Source organism: Nicotiana attenuata, unplaced genomic scaffold, assembly GCF_001879085.1.
Source record: "Nicotiana attenuata strain UT unplaced genomic scaffold, NIATTr2, whole genome shotgun sequence".
Classification (NCBI taxonomy): Eukaryota; Viridiplantae; Streptophyta; class Magnoliopsida; order Solanales; family Solanaceae; genus Nicotiana; species Nicotiana attenuata.
In genome coordinates this window covers 136,049-148,830 of record NW_017670587.1, presented here as the reverse complement: position 1 = coordinate 148,830, position 12,782 = coordinate 136,049, and the positions used below count along the sequence as shown (strand labels likewise).

The 12,782-nt window shown below is 41.9% G+C and overlaps 3 protein-coding genes across 3 annotated transcripts in view; all 3 read left to right on the top strand.

The window, feature by feature from the left end:
• The window catches only part of LOC109241281 (glyoxysomal fatty acid beta-oxidation multifunctional protein MFP-a), a 7,811-nt gene extending 6,355 nt beyond the window's left edge, over positions 1-1,456 (top strand). Inside the window, exons 17-18 of the mRNA XM_019408006.1 lie at positions 109-247; positions 1,008-1,456. Coding sequence (XP_019263551.1) covers positions 109-247; positions 1,008-1,043 — 175 coding nt within the window. The 3' untranslated portion in view covers positions 1,044-1,456. The remainder of the gene's footprint in view (positions 1-108; positions 248-1,007) is intronic.
• Positions 1,457-9,329: 7,873 nt separating this feature from the next.
• Positions 9,330-10,228, top strand: LOC109241271. The gene is made up of 2 exons (XM_019407996.1): positions 9,330-9,963; positions 10,005-10,228. The coding sequence occupies exons 1-2, from the start codon at positions 9,330-9,332 to the stop codon at positions 10,226-10,228; spliced, it is 858 nt and encodes a 285-aa protein (XP_019263541.1).
• A 540-nt stretch (positions 10,229-10,768) lies between these two features.
• LOC109241270 lies at positions 10,769-12,257 on the top strand. Its single transcript, XM_019407995.1, has 4 exons — positions 10,769-11,009; positions 11,096-11,366; positions 11,450-11,597; positions 11,724-12,257. The coding sequence occupies exons 1-4, from the start codon at positions 10,769-10,771 to the stop codon at positions 12,255-12,257; spliced, it is 1,194 nt and encodes a 397-aa protein (XP_019263540.1).
• The last annotated feature ends 525 nt before the right edge of the window (positions 12,258-12,782 follow it).

The window sequence follows — 12,782 nt, the reverse complement described above, 5'->3', positions numbered from 1 at the left end:
AAAAAAAAAAAAAAAAAATCTATTACAAGAACATGCTAAAACAGATTTAAATTTTATGAAATAAGGATTCTTTGATAATAAGAAAGATTTGTTTACTTTCTTTGCCAGGGGAGGGATCATATTCTGGGCAGACACTCTCGGTTCCAAATACATCTGTTCAAGGTTGGATGAGTGGTCAAGAATGTATGGAGACTTTTTCAAGCCGTGCTCCTACCTAGCTGAAAGAGCTGCCAAGGGGGCTCCGCTGGTGAGTATTTTGAGTTTTATTATCGTTATATGATCCGGTATCCATATAGGTTGTGAATTGTTTGGGACAATCTCATGTCGGTAAAACATATCTGTGATTCTATCTTTGAATAGTGTTGCCATTAGATCTCCGATTTTATCTTGCCACAACTACTTCAAGTATCAGCCTCTTTGTTTTATGCATATGTTGTGGGAGGTTGAAACGGATGTGTTTTGTATCCTTTGTTGGCTTAGTGGACAAGTGTCCCTTTTGCTATCTGCAGCTCAGCAGTATGCACAATTCAGTTCAGCCTTACGCCATCATTTCATTGGCACACATCCTCCACTGTGCGATGCTAGGTCACATTAGTAGTCACGTAAAAGCACTAACATATTGCCACTAGATGATCCTGATTAGTGTGACTGGTAGTTAGTAACCAGATGCATCAAATGCGGAGTACGAAAAAACATCTCATCTTTAGACAAGAGAGAGATAGCTTATAGTAAAAACCCTCCATCTATAAACACAAGGCAGGGAGTTCAGGTCAATAACATAACAAAGTGGAAAAGCGACAGTTGGGCTCCTGAGTAGGGGGTTTGGGTGCAAAGTTTTCCATATAAAGAAACAAATCTTATCAATATGGGGTGTGGGAACCCTTGTTAGAAAAAGAGCGAACAACAACTTGCATCTTATCTTAACATAAGCCCTTCCCCTATTCACACCGCTTGAATATATTTACTGATAAATTCAGGCAATTGATATTTCTTTGTGGTTATTGCAGAGTTCTACAATGGATCCATCAAAGTCGCGCTTGTAAGCTCAGCAATGCTATTGGGTGTTCATCGAGTTTGTTGCTCTGTTATCTCCTTACTCTGGTCAGTTAAAGCGGAAGGAAAAGTCAATAATGTAGAAATGAAAATGAAGAGCTAAATTATTATGTAACGTAAAAGTGTAGTTGTCTGAAAATAAAATGAGAGCAAAGTGAAATTGTGAGACGATTATCAGACCACCCCCCGTTTGTTTTTATGCCTTAGATAGTGAACCAAATTGTTTATGTATTGCTTCTGAACTGGGGCTCTTTTGATGGTCTGTGCAGTTCTCATGATAGTCAAACATTTATTATTTGTTGTTTCCATACTCATCTCACCTGAAAATTTTAGAAAATTCTATGTTTGGAATGCTTGCATACGTATAGTGATGAGTCGATGGGGCCGAACTGTTGAATTTTGATGTTTCAATGATTAATTTTATATTGTTCTGCTGCTAACTTATTATCAGATTGTTCGGAACTCTTAGTTGTATCGCAATTTGTTCATGCCAGTTTTATCTGTCATCTTCCTCTAAGCCTTACAATTAACTAATTCGAGTTAAAGCAAATCTCATTATTTACGCTATTACTGTCTCTCTTTATAATTGTGTGTTTGTATTGGAAGGTGAGAAAAAAGAGATTAATTTCTAGTAGTCCCTTTCTTCCTCGAACCCTGCGCATAGCGGGAGTTTAGTGTACCGTGCTGTCCTTTGTCCTTTATGTTTAGGAAAATTAGCTTCACCTAGGTATGTCAAGTGGTTGGGCTAGGTTGTGTATACGGTCAAAATCAGAGGCCTTCGATTTACAGGCTCGAAGGTTCATCCTGGGCCCAAGTCCGGGCGAGGTCGAGTTTGAGCCCGGTGGACCAGATTTGAGTTCGAAGACAGAATGCAATGCTCGAGAGATAGGAGTACGAAGAGTTCCAAGGCTGAGTATGCTCGACCCCGAAATTATACCGTTATAGATTTACAACAGAATGAGCTAGATTCCTGACACGTCCCCAAAGTCATGGCGCAAATCCCGGAGTAGGATCGTACTATCCCGTACTAGGTAGTTAGACAGATGTATCAAGAATATTCCCTACTGTAAATAGAAATATTCCTTATTTAGGGTTCCTCTATTATATAAAGGGGATCCCAATCATTTGTAAAACCATCCAATCATTGAAAAAAGAATATACTCTCTACCTTTTGCCTACTGTTCATCAGAATTGTCTTTTAGCTCTATAACTCTTACTTTACTTTTCTTGCTCAATTGTTCTTATTGTCCTAAACCCACCTCGAGGTCACTAAGCTCGAGGTCACTGCTGCTGAGTTATATTGGCTTGATACATTTATCTCCTTCATTTCTACTTCATACTTCTTAATTATTAATTGGTATTGAATCTAATCACGTATCTTTAAAATCACAAATCAAATTTAGTTGTTACTCATTTTTCGAGGTAAACAGTTTAGCGCCCACCATGGGGCTAAAGATAATAGTGATTGTTCCTTTACTGATCCTTATTACACACGTTATTTTTACACTTTTTCTTGTCAAGATTTTTTTATTCTCAGGCTGAAACATGTCTAGCTCACAAAATGCACCTGCTCATGACAACGAAGTTCTTGGTGAAAACAACAATGTAGGGGTCGATGTACCATCGGTAAACCCTGGGGAAGTGCCAAACGTGGTACCAGTTGATGTTAGTTCTCATATTACTATAAACACCAACTTAGGCACGGACCCCGAAGGGAGTGTATGTAGGGAAGCCTGACCAGGGGACCAAGGAACACCAGGAACAGGAGATGGGGGAGTCAGCCTCCAAGTGTTATTCGAGATACTGCAGGCTCAGCAAATCGCTATCGCTCAACTTCAGAGTCAGAATAAAACTCCAAATACTGCCGAACCAGTAAACTCTCGACATACTGAACCGGCGCCAGAAAGACCAGGTGAAGTGGCTCGGGGACTAACCCCACGATTATGAAGATGCTCGAAGAGCTCACAAGAGGATCGAGTCCGGAGAAAAAAATCGAAGACAATGATAAGAAGGTGGAGACTTACAACTCCGGAGTAGATTAGATACCGGGGGCACCTCCAGTTTTGAAAGGATTAGATGCCAAAAAATTCATACAAAAACCATTCCCTCAAAGTGCGGCTCCGATGCCCATTCCCAAGAAGTTTCGCATGCCCGATATACCCAAATATAACAGAACAACCGACCCCAACGAGCATATTACTTCATACACTTGCAGGATAAAAGGAAATGATTTGAATGACGATGAGATTGAATCGGTTTTGTTAAAAAATTTTGGAGAGACGTTATCGAAAGGAGCTATGATTTGGTATCACAACTTAGCTCCTAACTCTATTGACTCGTTTGCTATGTTAGCGGATGCCTTCGTGAAAGCACACGCCGAGGCCATAAAGGTGGCCACGAGAAAATCGGATGTCTTCAAAATAAAACAAAGGAACGACGAGATGTTAAGGGAGTTCGTGTCCAGGTTTGCAGATGGAATGAATGGAATTACCACCGGTCTCCGACGACTGGGCAGTACATGCCTTTATACAGGGTTTGAACGAGCGGAGCTCGATTGCTTCTCGATAGCTAAAGCAGAACTTGATCGAGTATCCAGCTGTGACGTGGTCATATGTGCACAACCGTTACCAATCAAAAATCAGGGTTGAGGACGATCAGTTGGGATCCCCCTTAGGTTCGGTTCATCCTAACAGGTTCGCGGCTAAGCCCCCGAGGGATACGAACAGGGAATCGAGATCAAACAAGGAACGATATCAACCGTATGTCGATCCAAGAGACAACGATTCAGGTCGGAACGCTCCTCGGAACGATCAGAGAAACGATCGAGGTCAAAGTTCTCGGGGACTCATGAGAAAAAGCGGATTCGATAAGCATACCGATACCGCAGAGGCACCTCGATTATCGGAGTACAACTTCAGTGTTGATGCATCAGGGATTGTGTCAGCCATTGGAAGAATCAAAGACACCAATTGGCCCGGGCCTATACAGACCGATCCCTCTCAAAGGAACCCTAATTTGATGTGCAAGTATCATGGCACGCATGGTCATAGAACGGAAGATTGCAGGCAGCTTAGGGAAAAAGTGGCTCGGTTATTCAACGAGGGTCACCTTCGAGAATTCCTCAGCGATCGAGCCACAAACCACTTCAAGGAGGGGGATGTAAGGAAAAATGAGCAGGAAGAATCGCAACATGTAATCCACATGATCATTTGCGGAGTCGATGTCCCTCAGTGGCCCGTATTCAAGCACACTAAAGTATCAATAATAAGAGAAAAGCGGACTCGGAGCTATGTTCCCGAGGACGTCTTATCATTCTGTGATGAGGAAGCAGAAGGCATATCTCAGCCTCACAATGACGCCCTGGTAATCTCTATCCTTTTGAATAAAATTCAAGTTAAACGTGTTTTAGTGGATCCAGGTAGCTTAGCAAACATAATCAGATCGAGGGTTGTGGAACAACTCGGCCTACAAGATCAGATTGTACCTGCATCCCGGGTCCTGAATGACTTCAACATGGCAAGCGAAACAACAAAGGGAGAGTTTATTTTGCCAGTAAACATAGCCGGGACCATACAAGACACTAGATTCCATGTCATCGAAGGTGACATGAGGTATAATGTACTCCTCGGGAGACCATAGATACACAACATGAGGGCAGTGCCTTCAATTCTTGACCAGATGATGAAATTCCCAACAGAGGAAGGAGTGAAAACAGTGTACGGAGAGCAGCATGCTGCAAAAGAGATGTTTGCAATCGAGGAAGTGGTGCTGATACCAGAGCCCTTAACCTCGGAGAAATCGAGCACCGAAGGTAAGCTGGCTGCTAATAGCAATCACAGTCCCCAGCCTCGATGGAGTTGGAACAACAGGTAATCGAAGATGAAGAAGAGGATCTCCTTACTTCTCGAACCTTCGTCGTTCCCGAAGAGTCCGATGCAATCAAGTCAACTGTCGAGGAACTGGAACATGTCATACTTATCGAATACTTTCCCGAGAGAAAGGTATACCTGAGAACGGGATTGACCCTCGAACTCAGGAAAAAATTCATTCAATTTCTTATTTATAATATGGATTTCTTTGCTTGGTCCCATTTAGATATGACAGGGATTCAACCGGAAATCACCAAGCATCGGCTGAGCACTGATCCCAGGTTCAAATCGGTGAAGCAAAAGAGGAGGCCTCAGTCCGAGGTAAAACATGCCTTCATAAAAGACGAGGTAACCAAACTTCTTAAAATAAGATCCATTTGGGAGGTAAAGTACCCCGAGTGGTTAACCAACGTAGTTGTAGTTCCTAAAAAGGAAACAAACTTAGAATGTGTGTAGACTATAAGGACTTGAACAAAGCATGTCCGAAAGATTCTTTCCCATTGCCGAACATCGATCGAATGATCGATGCCACGACTGGTCACGAGACCATAACTTTTCTCGATGCCTACTCCGGGTACAATCAAATTCAGATGAACCCGGAAGACCAGGAAAAGACTTCATTTATTACTAAATTTGGAACTTATTGCTACAACGTCATGCCCTTCGGGCTTAAAAACGCAGGAGCTACATACCAACGCTTAATTAACAAAATGTTCGAAGAATAGATAGGTAAAACAACGGAAGTCTATATTGATGATATGTTGGTTAAGTCCCCGCACGCAGAGGACCATTTAGCTCATTTGCAGTAAACATTCGAAATCTTGAGGAAATACAACATGAAGCTTAACCCAGAGAAGTGTGCCTCCGAAGTCGGTTCGGGTAAATTCCTCAGCTTCATGGTGTCAAATCGGGGTATCGAGATTAACCCCGATAAGATCAAGGCCATCGAGGATATCAAGGTCGTGGATAGCGTGAAAGCCGTGCAAAGGCTAACGGGGCGAATAGCTGCTTTTGGTTAGTTCATTTCGAGGTTGTCAGATCGAAGTCACCATTTCTTTTCCTTGCTCAAAAAGAAAAAGGATTTTGCATGGACCCTGGAATGCCAACGAGCCTTGGAAGAACTAAAGCGATACCTATCGAGCCCGCCTTTGCTTCATACCCCGAAGGTAGATGAAAAGCTTTACCTATATTTGGCTGTGTCCGAGATAGCGGTAAATGGGGTACTAGTTCGAGAAGAGCAAGGTACGCAATTTTCTATTTATTACGTAAGCCGAACTCTAGGAGATGCTGAAACAAGGTACCCTCACTTAGAAAAATTGGCACTTGCATTAATAAGCGCATCTCGAAAGCTAGAACCATACTTTCAATGTCATCCTATATGTGTATTAACCACTTACCCCCTGCGAAATGTTTTGCATAAGCCCGACCTATCGGGCCGATTGGCCAAATGGGCCATCGAACTTAGCGGGTACGATATCGAATATCAACCCCGAACGACCATCAAGTCTCAGATCTTAGCTGACTTCGTGGCCGATTTCACGCCGGCCCTCGTACCCGAAGTGGAGAAGGAACTCCTGCTAAGTTCGGGTACATCGTCAGGGGTATGGACCGTTTTCGCAGACGGTTCCTCGAATGTGAAGGGGTCCGGGCTTGGCATTATCTTGAAGCCACCCACGGATGATACCATTAGACAATCTATTAAGACTTCTAGATTGACTAACAATGAGGCCGAGTATGAGGCCATAATTACAGGTCTCGAGCTAGCTAAAAGCTTGGGAGCAGAGGTCATCGAGGCCAAGTGCGATTCTCTATTAGTGGTGAACCAAGTAAATAAAAGTTTCGAGGTTCGAGAGGATAGAATGCAATGGTACTTGGATAAGCTACAAGTAGCTTTGCACCGCTTCAAGGAGTGGACTCTGGATCATGTGCCTCGAGAACAAAATAGCGAGGCCGACGCACTTGCTAATCTGGGATCCTCGGTCGAAGAAGATGACATCGTCCCCGGGACTGTCGTCCAATTATCAAGGTCCGTGGTTGAGGAGGGTCGTGCCGAGATAAACTCAACAAGTTTAACGTGGGACTGGAGGAATAAGTATATCGACTATCTGTAGAATGGAAAACTCCCATCGGAACATAAAGAATCGAGGGCCCTACGAACCAAAGCTGCTAGGTTTGCATTAGATAAAGATGGAACATTATACAGAAGAACGTTCGATGGACCATTGGCGGTATGTTTGGGGCCGGGGGACACCGATTATGTTCTTCGAGAGATTCACGAATGCACTTGTGGGAATCACTCCGGCGCCGAGTCTTTGGTTTGCAAAATCATTAGAGCAGGTTACTACTGGGATAACATGAAAAAAAGATTACAAAGAATTTGTTAAAAAATGTGATAAGTGTCAACGAATTGCACCGATGATCCATCATCCCAAGGAACAACTCCATTCGATCTTATCCCCATGGCTTTCATGAAATGGGGAATGGATATAGCCGGCTCTCTACCAACGTCCCCAGGTAAAGCTAAGTTATTTTATTTATGACTGATTATTTTTCTAAATGGGTGGAAGAACAAGCCTTCGAGAAGGTCCGAGAAAAAGAAGTTATTGACTTCATATGGGACCACATCATATGCCGATTCGGGATACCTATCGAGATTGTAAGTGACAATGGAAAACAGTTCATCGGCAGTAAGGTGACGGAGTTCCTCGAGCCCACAAAATAAAAAGGATTTTATCGACACCATACCATCCAACTAGAAATGGACAGGCTGAGTCCACGAACAAAACCATAATTCAAAACTTGAAGAAGAGGTTGGACGATGCGAAGGGGAAATGGAGAGAAGTTCTACCCGAGGTCCTTTGGGCATATCGAACAACATTGAAGTCCAGCACGGGAGCTACCCCGTTCTCTTTAGTGTATGGCTCCGAGGCCCTCATCCCTGTCGAAGTTGGAGAACCCAGCGCCATGTTTCGACACACATCGGAGGAATCAAATCACGAGGCCATGAATACTAGCCTCGAGCTGCTAGATGAAAAGCGAGAAACAAACCTTGTTCGGATGGCCGCACAAAAGCAAAGGATTGAAAGGTACTACAATAGAAGGACCAATCTCCGACACTTCAGAATCAGGGACTTAGTTCAACGGAAAGTTACCCTCAATACTCGAGATCCAAACGAAGGGAAACTAGGCTCGAATTGGGAAGGACCGTACCGAGTCCTCAGGGTTGTCGGCAAAGGATCCTACAAACTTGGCACGATGGAAGGTGAACAACTACCAAACAATTGGAACGTATCATTACTTAAAGGTACTACTGTTAAGGTATGGCTTTATCCTTTTTCCTATTCGAGTTTAAAACTAACTCATTGCAGATTTTCGATCGAAGCTATCGAAGACACCCCTTTTACACGAAGACCTTAGGTTTTAAAGCATGCGTTGCGCTCTTTTTCCCTTAGATCGGATTTTGTCCCAAATGGGTTTTACCGGCAAGGTTTTTAACGAGGCAACAACTATATGCTACCTAAGGAGGACTCAACAGTATCCAAGGCTTCTTTTCAATCAACCTCGAATACTGGGGGGCATCACCCTCGAATGTCATATTTTTAAGGAAAATATTTCACGCATGAGAGGGCCTCGATAGGAAATCTTTGTAATGGACCAAACGGTCAGATGAACCGTGTCCGCATAGAATAGTCGAGCCTCGACGCATGTATCAATTATTTGAAGAAGCTTCCTATTTATATCAAAAACACTTTGTGCCTCGAAGAAATTTGCTATTATTAAGATTTTTTTGGAGGGCAAGAAGACCGAAATTTGTGATGCCTATAATTATTTTCTATTATCACAGAAAGGAAGGCAAAGAGATCCCATTAGTATTGTTTTAATTAATGTCATTTTTTTCCAACTACAACTTCAACCACAATTGTTTCCTCTTCTCTCTCACCGCACGATAGCGTGCTTTTGCTAACGTACGCTAGCCAGCAATGGGGAAGGGAAGACCTAAGAGAAATACAGCTACGATTCATCGGATGGAGATTATAGGAACTAGTAACAACACGCAAAGCTACGACGAAAGAGCTCAGAATTCTCAGATCGAAGTTGAAGAAAAAACTCCAATGGAACAGTGGCCACCATTATCAGCTACAAAGGAAGGTATGAAAACACCTCCTACTATGAATACTGTACCGGTAATTGCGAGTGAGAAGACAACTGCTGAAGGTAAGTCGACATAGGTTAACCCAAAATCAAAGCAAATTGACATGCATGTGAGTAATCCGGTAGTAATTGGTGAAAATTTGGGGGAAATAAAGGGTAAGGAGGTAACTGATAAAAGGCAAGGAGAAGTAATTACGGAGAAGGCAGAGCCGGAGTAAAAAAAGTGGGCAAACTTGTTTCTAGGCGGCGAAAGGAATGGATCTGAGCTTCATTGCACCAACCATAAAAAATGGTGAGGTAATAATTAAACTATGCAAGGAGGAAGTGGAAGAGGAGACACAAAAGTGGAAACAAGCACTGATTCTCTATGTAGTAGGAAGCACCCCAACCATAGGAGCTATGGAGCGTTTCATTGCTTCAGCATGGAATTTTACAACAAAACCAAAAGTCTATTTTCATAACGATGGATATTTTGTTGTAAGATTTAACTCTATCAGTGACAGAGATGAAATTCTGTATTCTGGACCTCATATGTTAAATAACAATCCAATTATCATGAGAGTATGGTCAACTGATTTTGATTTTAACAAGGAGGTGCTGCAGATTATTTCTGTATGGGTTAGGTATCCTAATCTCCCACTCAATTGTTGGGGAGTAAAATCATTGAGCAGGATAAGTAGTGGATTAGGGATTCCCTTCTATGCAGATGCATGTACCACTCAGTTGGATCGAATTTCCTACGCTAGAGTACTAATTGAAATGGATGTTACTAAAGATCTTCCCAAAGCTATAAAGGTGACAGATCCTAATGGAAGAGAATTTCTGCAAGAGGTAGCATATGATTGGGTTCCTGAATTTTGTCACACTTGCATACAAATGGGACACCAATGTAATAAAGGAGAGCAACTAACACTTAAATCTAAAACAAAGCAACAGAAGAAGAAACAAGAATGGCAGCCCAAAGTGATCCAGAACGACAAGGGACTCAGCCAAATGTAGTAGCAAACAATAGTAAGGAGGTAGCTGTGCTTAATGGGGCAAAGGACAACTGCGTAAAATCACCTATGAAACTAGCTAGAGGAGAGCAGGAATATGCATGGAAAAAAGCTATAGGGAAATCAGTAACTAGAAGCAGGGAGAAGCCATCAACATGATAAATGGTTTCAACATACTGGCTGAGTCTGGATTGCAGCTAACATATCACAGACAGCTAGGAGAGGGCACAAGTAGTCAGAGGAGTCAAGAAGGGGTGGAAGGAGGGACACAATCTCTATTTATTCCTGTATGAAGCTTGTTACATGGAATATTAGGGGTTTGAACAACATCCCTAGGCAGAAAGAAGTCAAGAGGTTTATAAGAAGTAATAGAATAAATATAATAGCACTACTAGAACACAAAATAAAGGAGCAGAATGCCATACAAATAATAAGGAGAATCACTCCAGGATGGACTTGGTTAGCCAATTATGAATATAGTAGTAGAGGAAGAATTTGGTTACTATGGGATACCAATTAGATAGAGTGCTGGAATTTGGGAAGTCCTCCCAATACATTCACACTGCAATCCACATAAAGAGCATGAGCATGAATGTTAATTTCACTGCAGTGTATGGGCTGCATACACTAGAAGATAGGAGATGCTTATGGAGTGACTTGAATGGTTGGAATAATGTACAGTAGGGGCCATGGCTGATAATGGGAGACTACAATGCTATTAGATCAGGGGAGGATAGACGAATTGGAAACCTTGTGCAAGAGGCTGAGATTAGGGACTTCAATGACTTCATTGAGCATAATGTTTTGACAGAAATCAGAACTACTGGAAGGAATTTCACATGGACAAATGGACACACATACAGTAGAATAGACAGAGCCTTGGTGAATGCTGAATGGATGCTGCAAATGCCACATCTAGAAGTAAGGGTAATGGATCCGGGTTGTTCTGATCACTCTCCTATGTGTATTAGCTTTGAAGATACTGAAGATAAAGATCCAAGACTTTTAAGTTTCTAAATCATTTAGCTGAGCATAAAGAGTTCCTGGCCAAAGTTAAAGAAGCATGGCAAAGGAATAGTGGGATGAATATCATGAAGGATGTATGGTGCAGACTGAAAAAGGTGAAGCAAGCTATGAAAGATCTGAATAAAGCAGAGTATAGTGCAGTAGGGGACAAGATTAAGCATTGCAGACATCAGCTTAGTGAACTGCATGAACAAATGAGAGACCCTGGGCAATCTGAAGATATGAGTATAGCAGAAAAAGACACAAAGGCACAACTAGAGAAATGGCTTAGGTGGAAGAAAGTATCATGAAACAAAAATCTAGAGTACATTGGCTGAAGCTAGGTGATGCTAACACATCTTATTTTTTTGCAAGCATGAAGAGCAGATACTCTCAGAACAAAATTAAGAGTCTAATAAGGTCCAATGGGGAGATGGTGCAGACTAAACATGAGATTGAAGAGGAAGTGCTTGGCTTCTACAAGCAACTACTGGGATCATCAGCTGGAAAGTTACCAGCTTTGGTGAATAGACAACAATAGCTTCAACTGGTGAAAGATGTATCCAAAGAGGAAGTATATAAGGCACTGCTAGGTATCAATGACAACAAAGCACATGGCTGTGATGGTTTCAATGCTCTATTTTTTAAGAAGGCTTGGTCTGTGATTGGAGACAATGTTACAGAGGCAGTGATGGAGTTCTTTACAAGTGCTAACCTCTATCAACCTATCAATTGCACAATAGTTACTCTTGTGCCAAAGGTGAAAACCTCATCCAGAATAACCGAATACAGACCAATATCATGCTGCACCATCCTGTACAAAATTATCTCTAAGGTGATAACAAACAGACTACAGGGAATAATGGAGGACATAGTCGATAGAAACCAATCTGCTTTTGTGCCTGGAAGGCTCATAAATGACAACATAATATTGAGACATGAACTAGTTAAAGGTTATGGTAGGAAAGGTGTATCTCCAAGGGGCAGGCTGAAAGTTGATATGAAGAAGGCATATGACTCTATTGAATGGGACTATATGGAGCAAGTTCTAACGAGTTTGCAAATGCCTGGAAGATTTGTTCCATGGATTATGAAATGTGTGAGAAGTGTCTCCTATTCCATCATCATCAATGGGCAACATACAACTCCAATTCCATGCAAAAAAAGGATTGAGATAGAGTGACCCTCTATCTCCTTACCTGTTTGTATTGGCCATGGAATACTTGACTAGATTACTGAAGACACTAAAGATGAATCCAAACTTCAATTATCACCCTAAGTGTGCTAAAATGAATGTCACGATCCATTTTCTGAACAAGCCGGGACCTGCACTCGATCACTAAACATGACCGAGCGAACCATCTCTGCTTATCAAATCTATTATAACTCCAACCTTATATGCAACAAGGCAATACTCTAACCAAATAATTTTGATTAATTTAAATATTTAAATAAATCAAATCCAAAACTTTATTCGTAGTAACTACTGAATTACTGTTAAGTTATTATCAAAAACATCTGAATCTTAACCCAACGACTATGTCTATGAAGCCTCTACTGATAAACTGACGCACCACTCAGGACATGAGATTTCCTGGCCAGTTCTCTAAGGAACCAAAGAAATAACTAAATAAAGATGACTCAAAGGGATACTCCACGAACAAAAGCGGAGCTCACCAATAGCACTGGAAGAGAAGGAAGTCCTAAC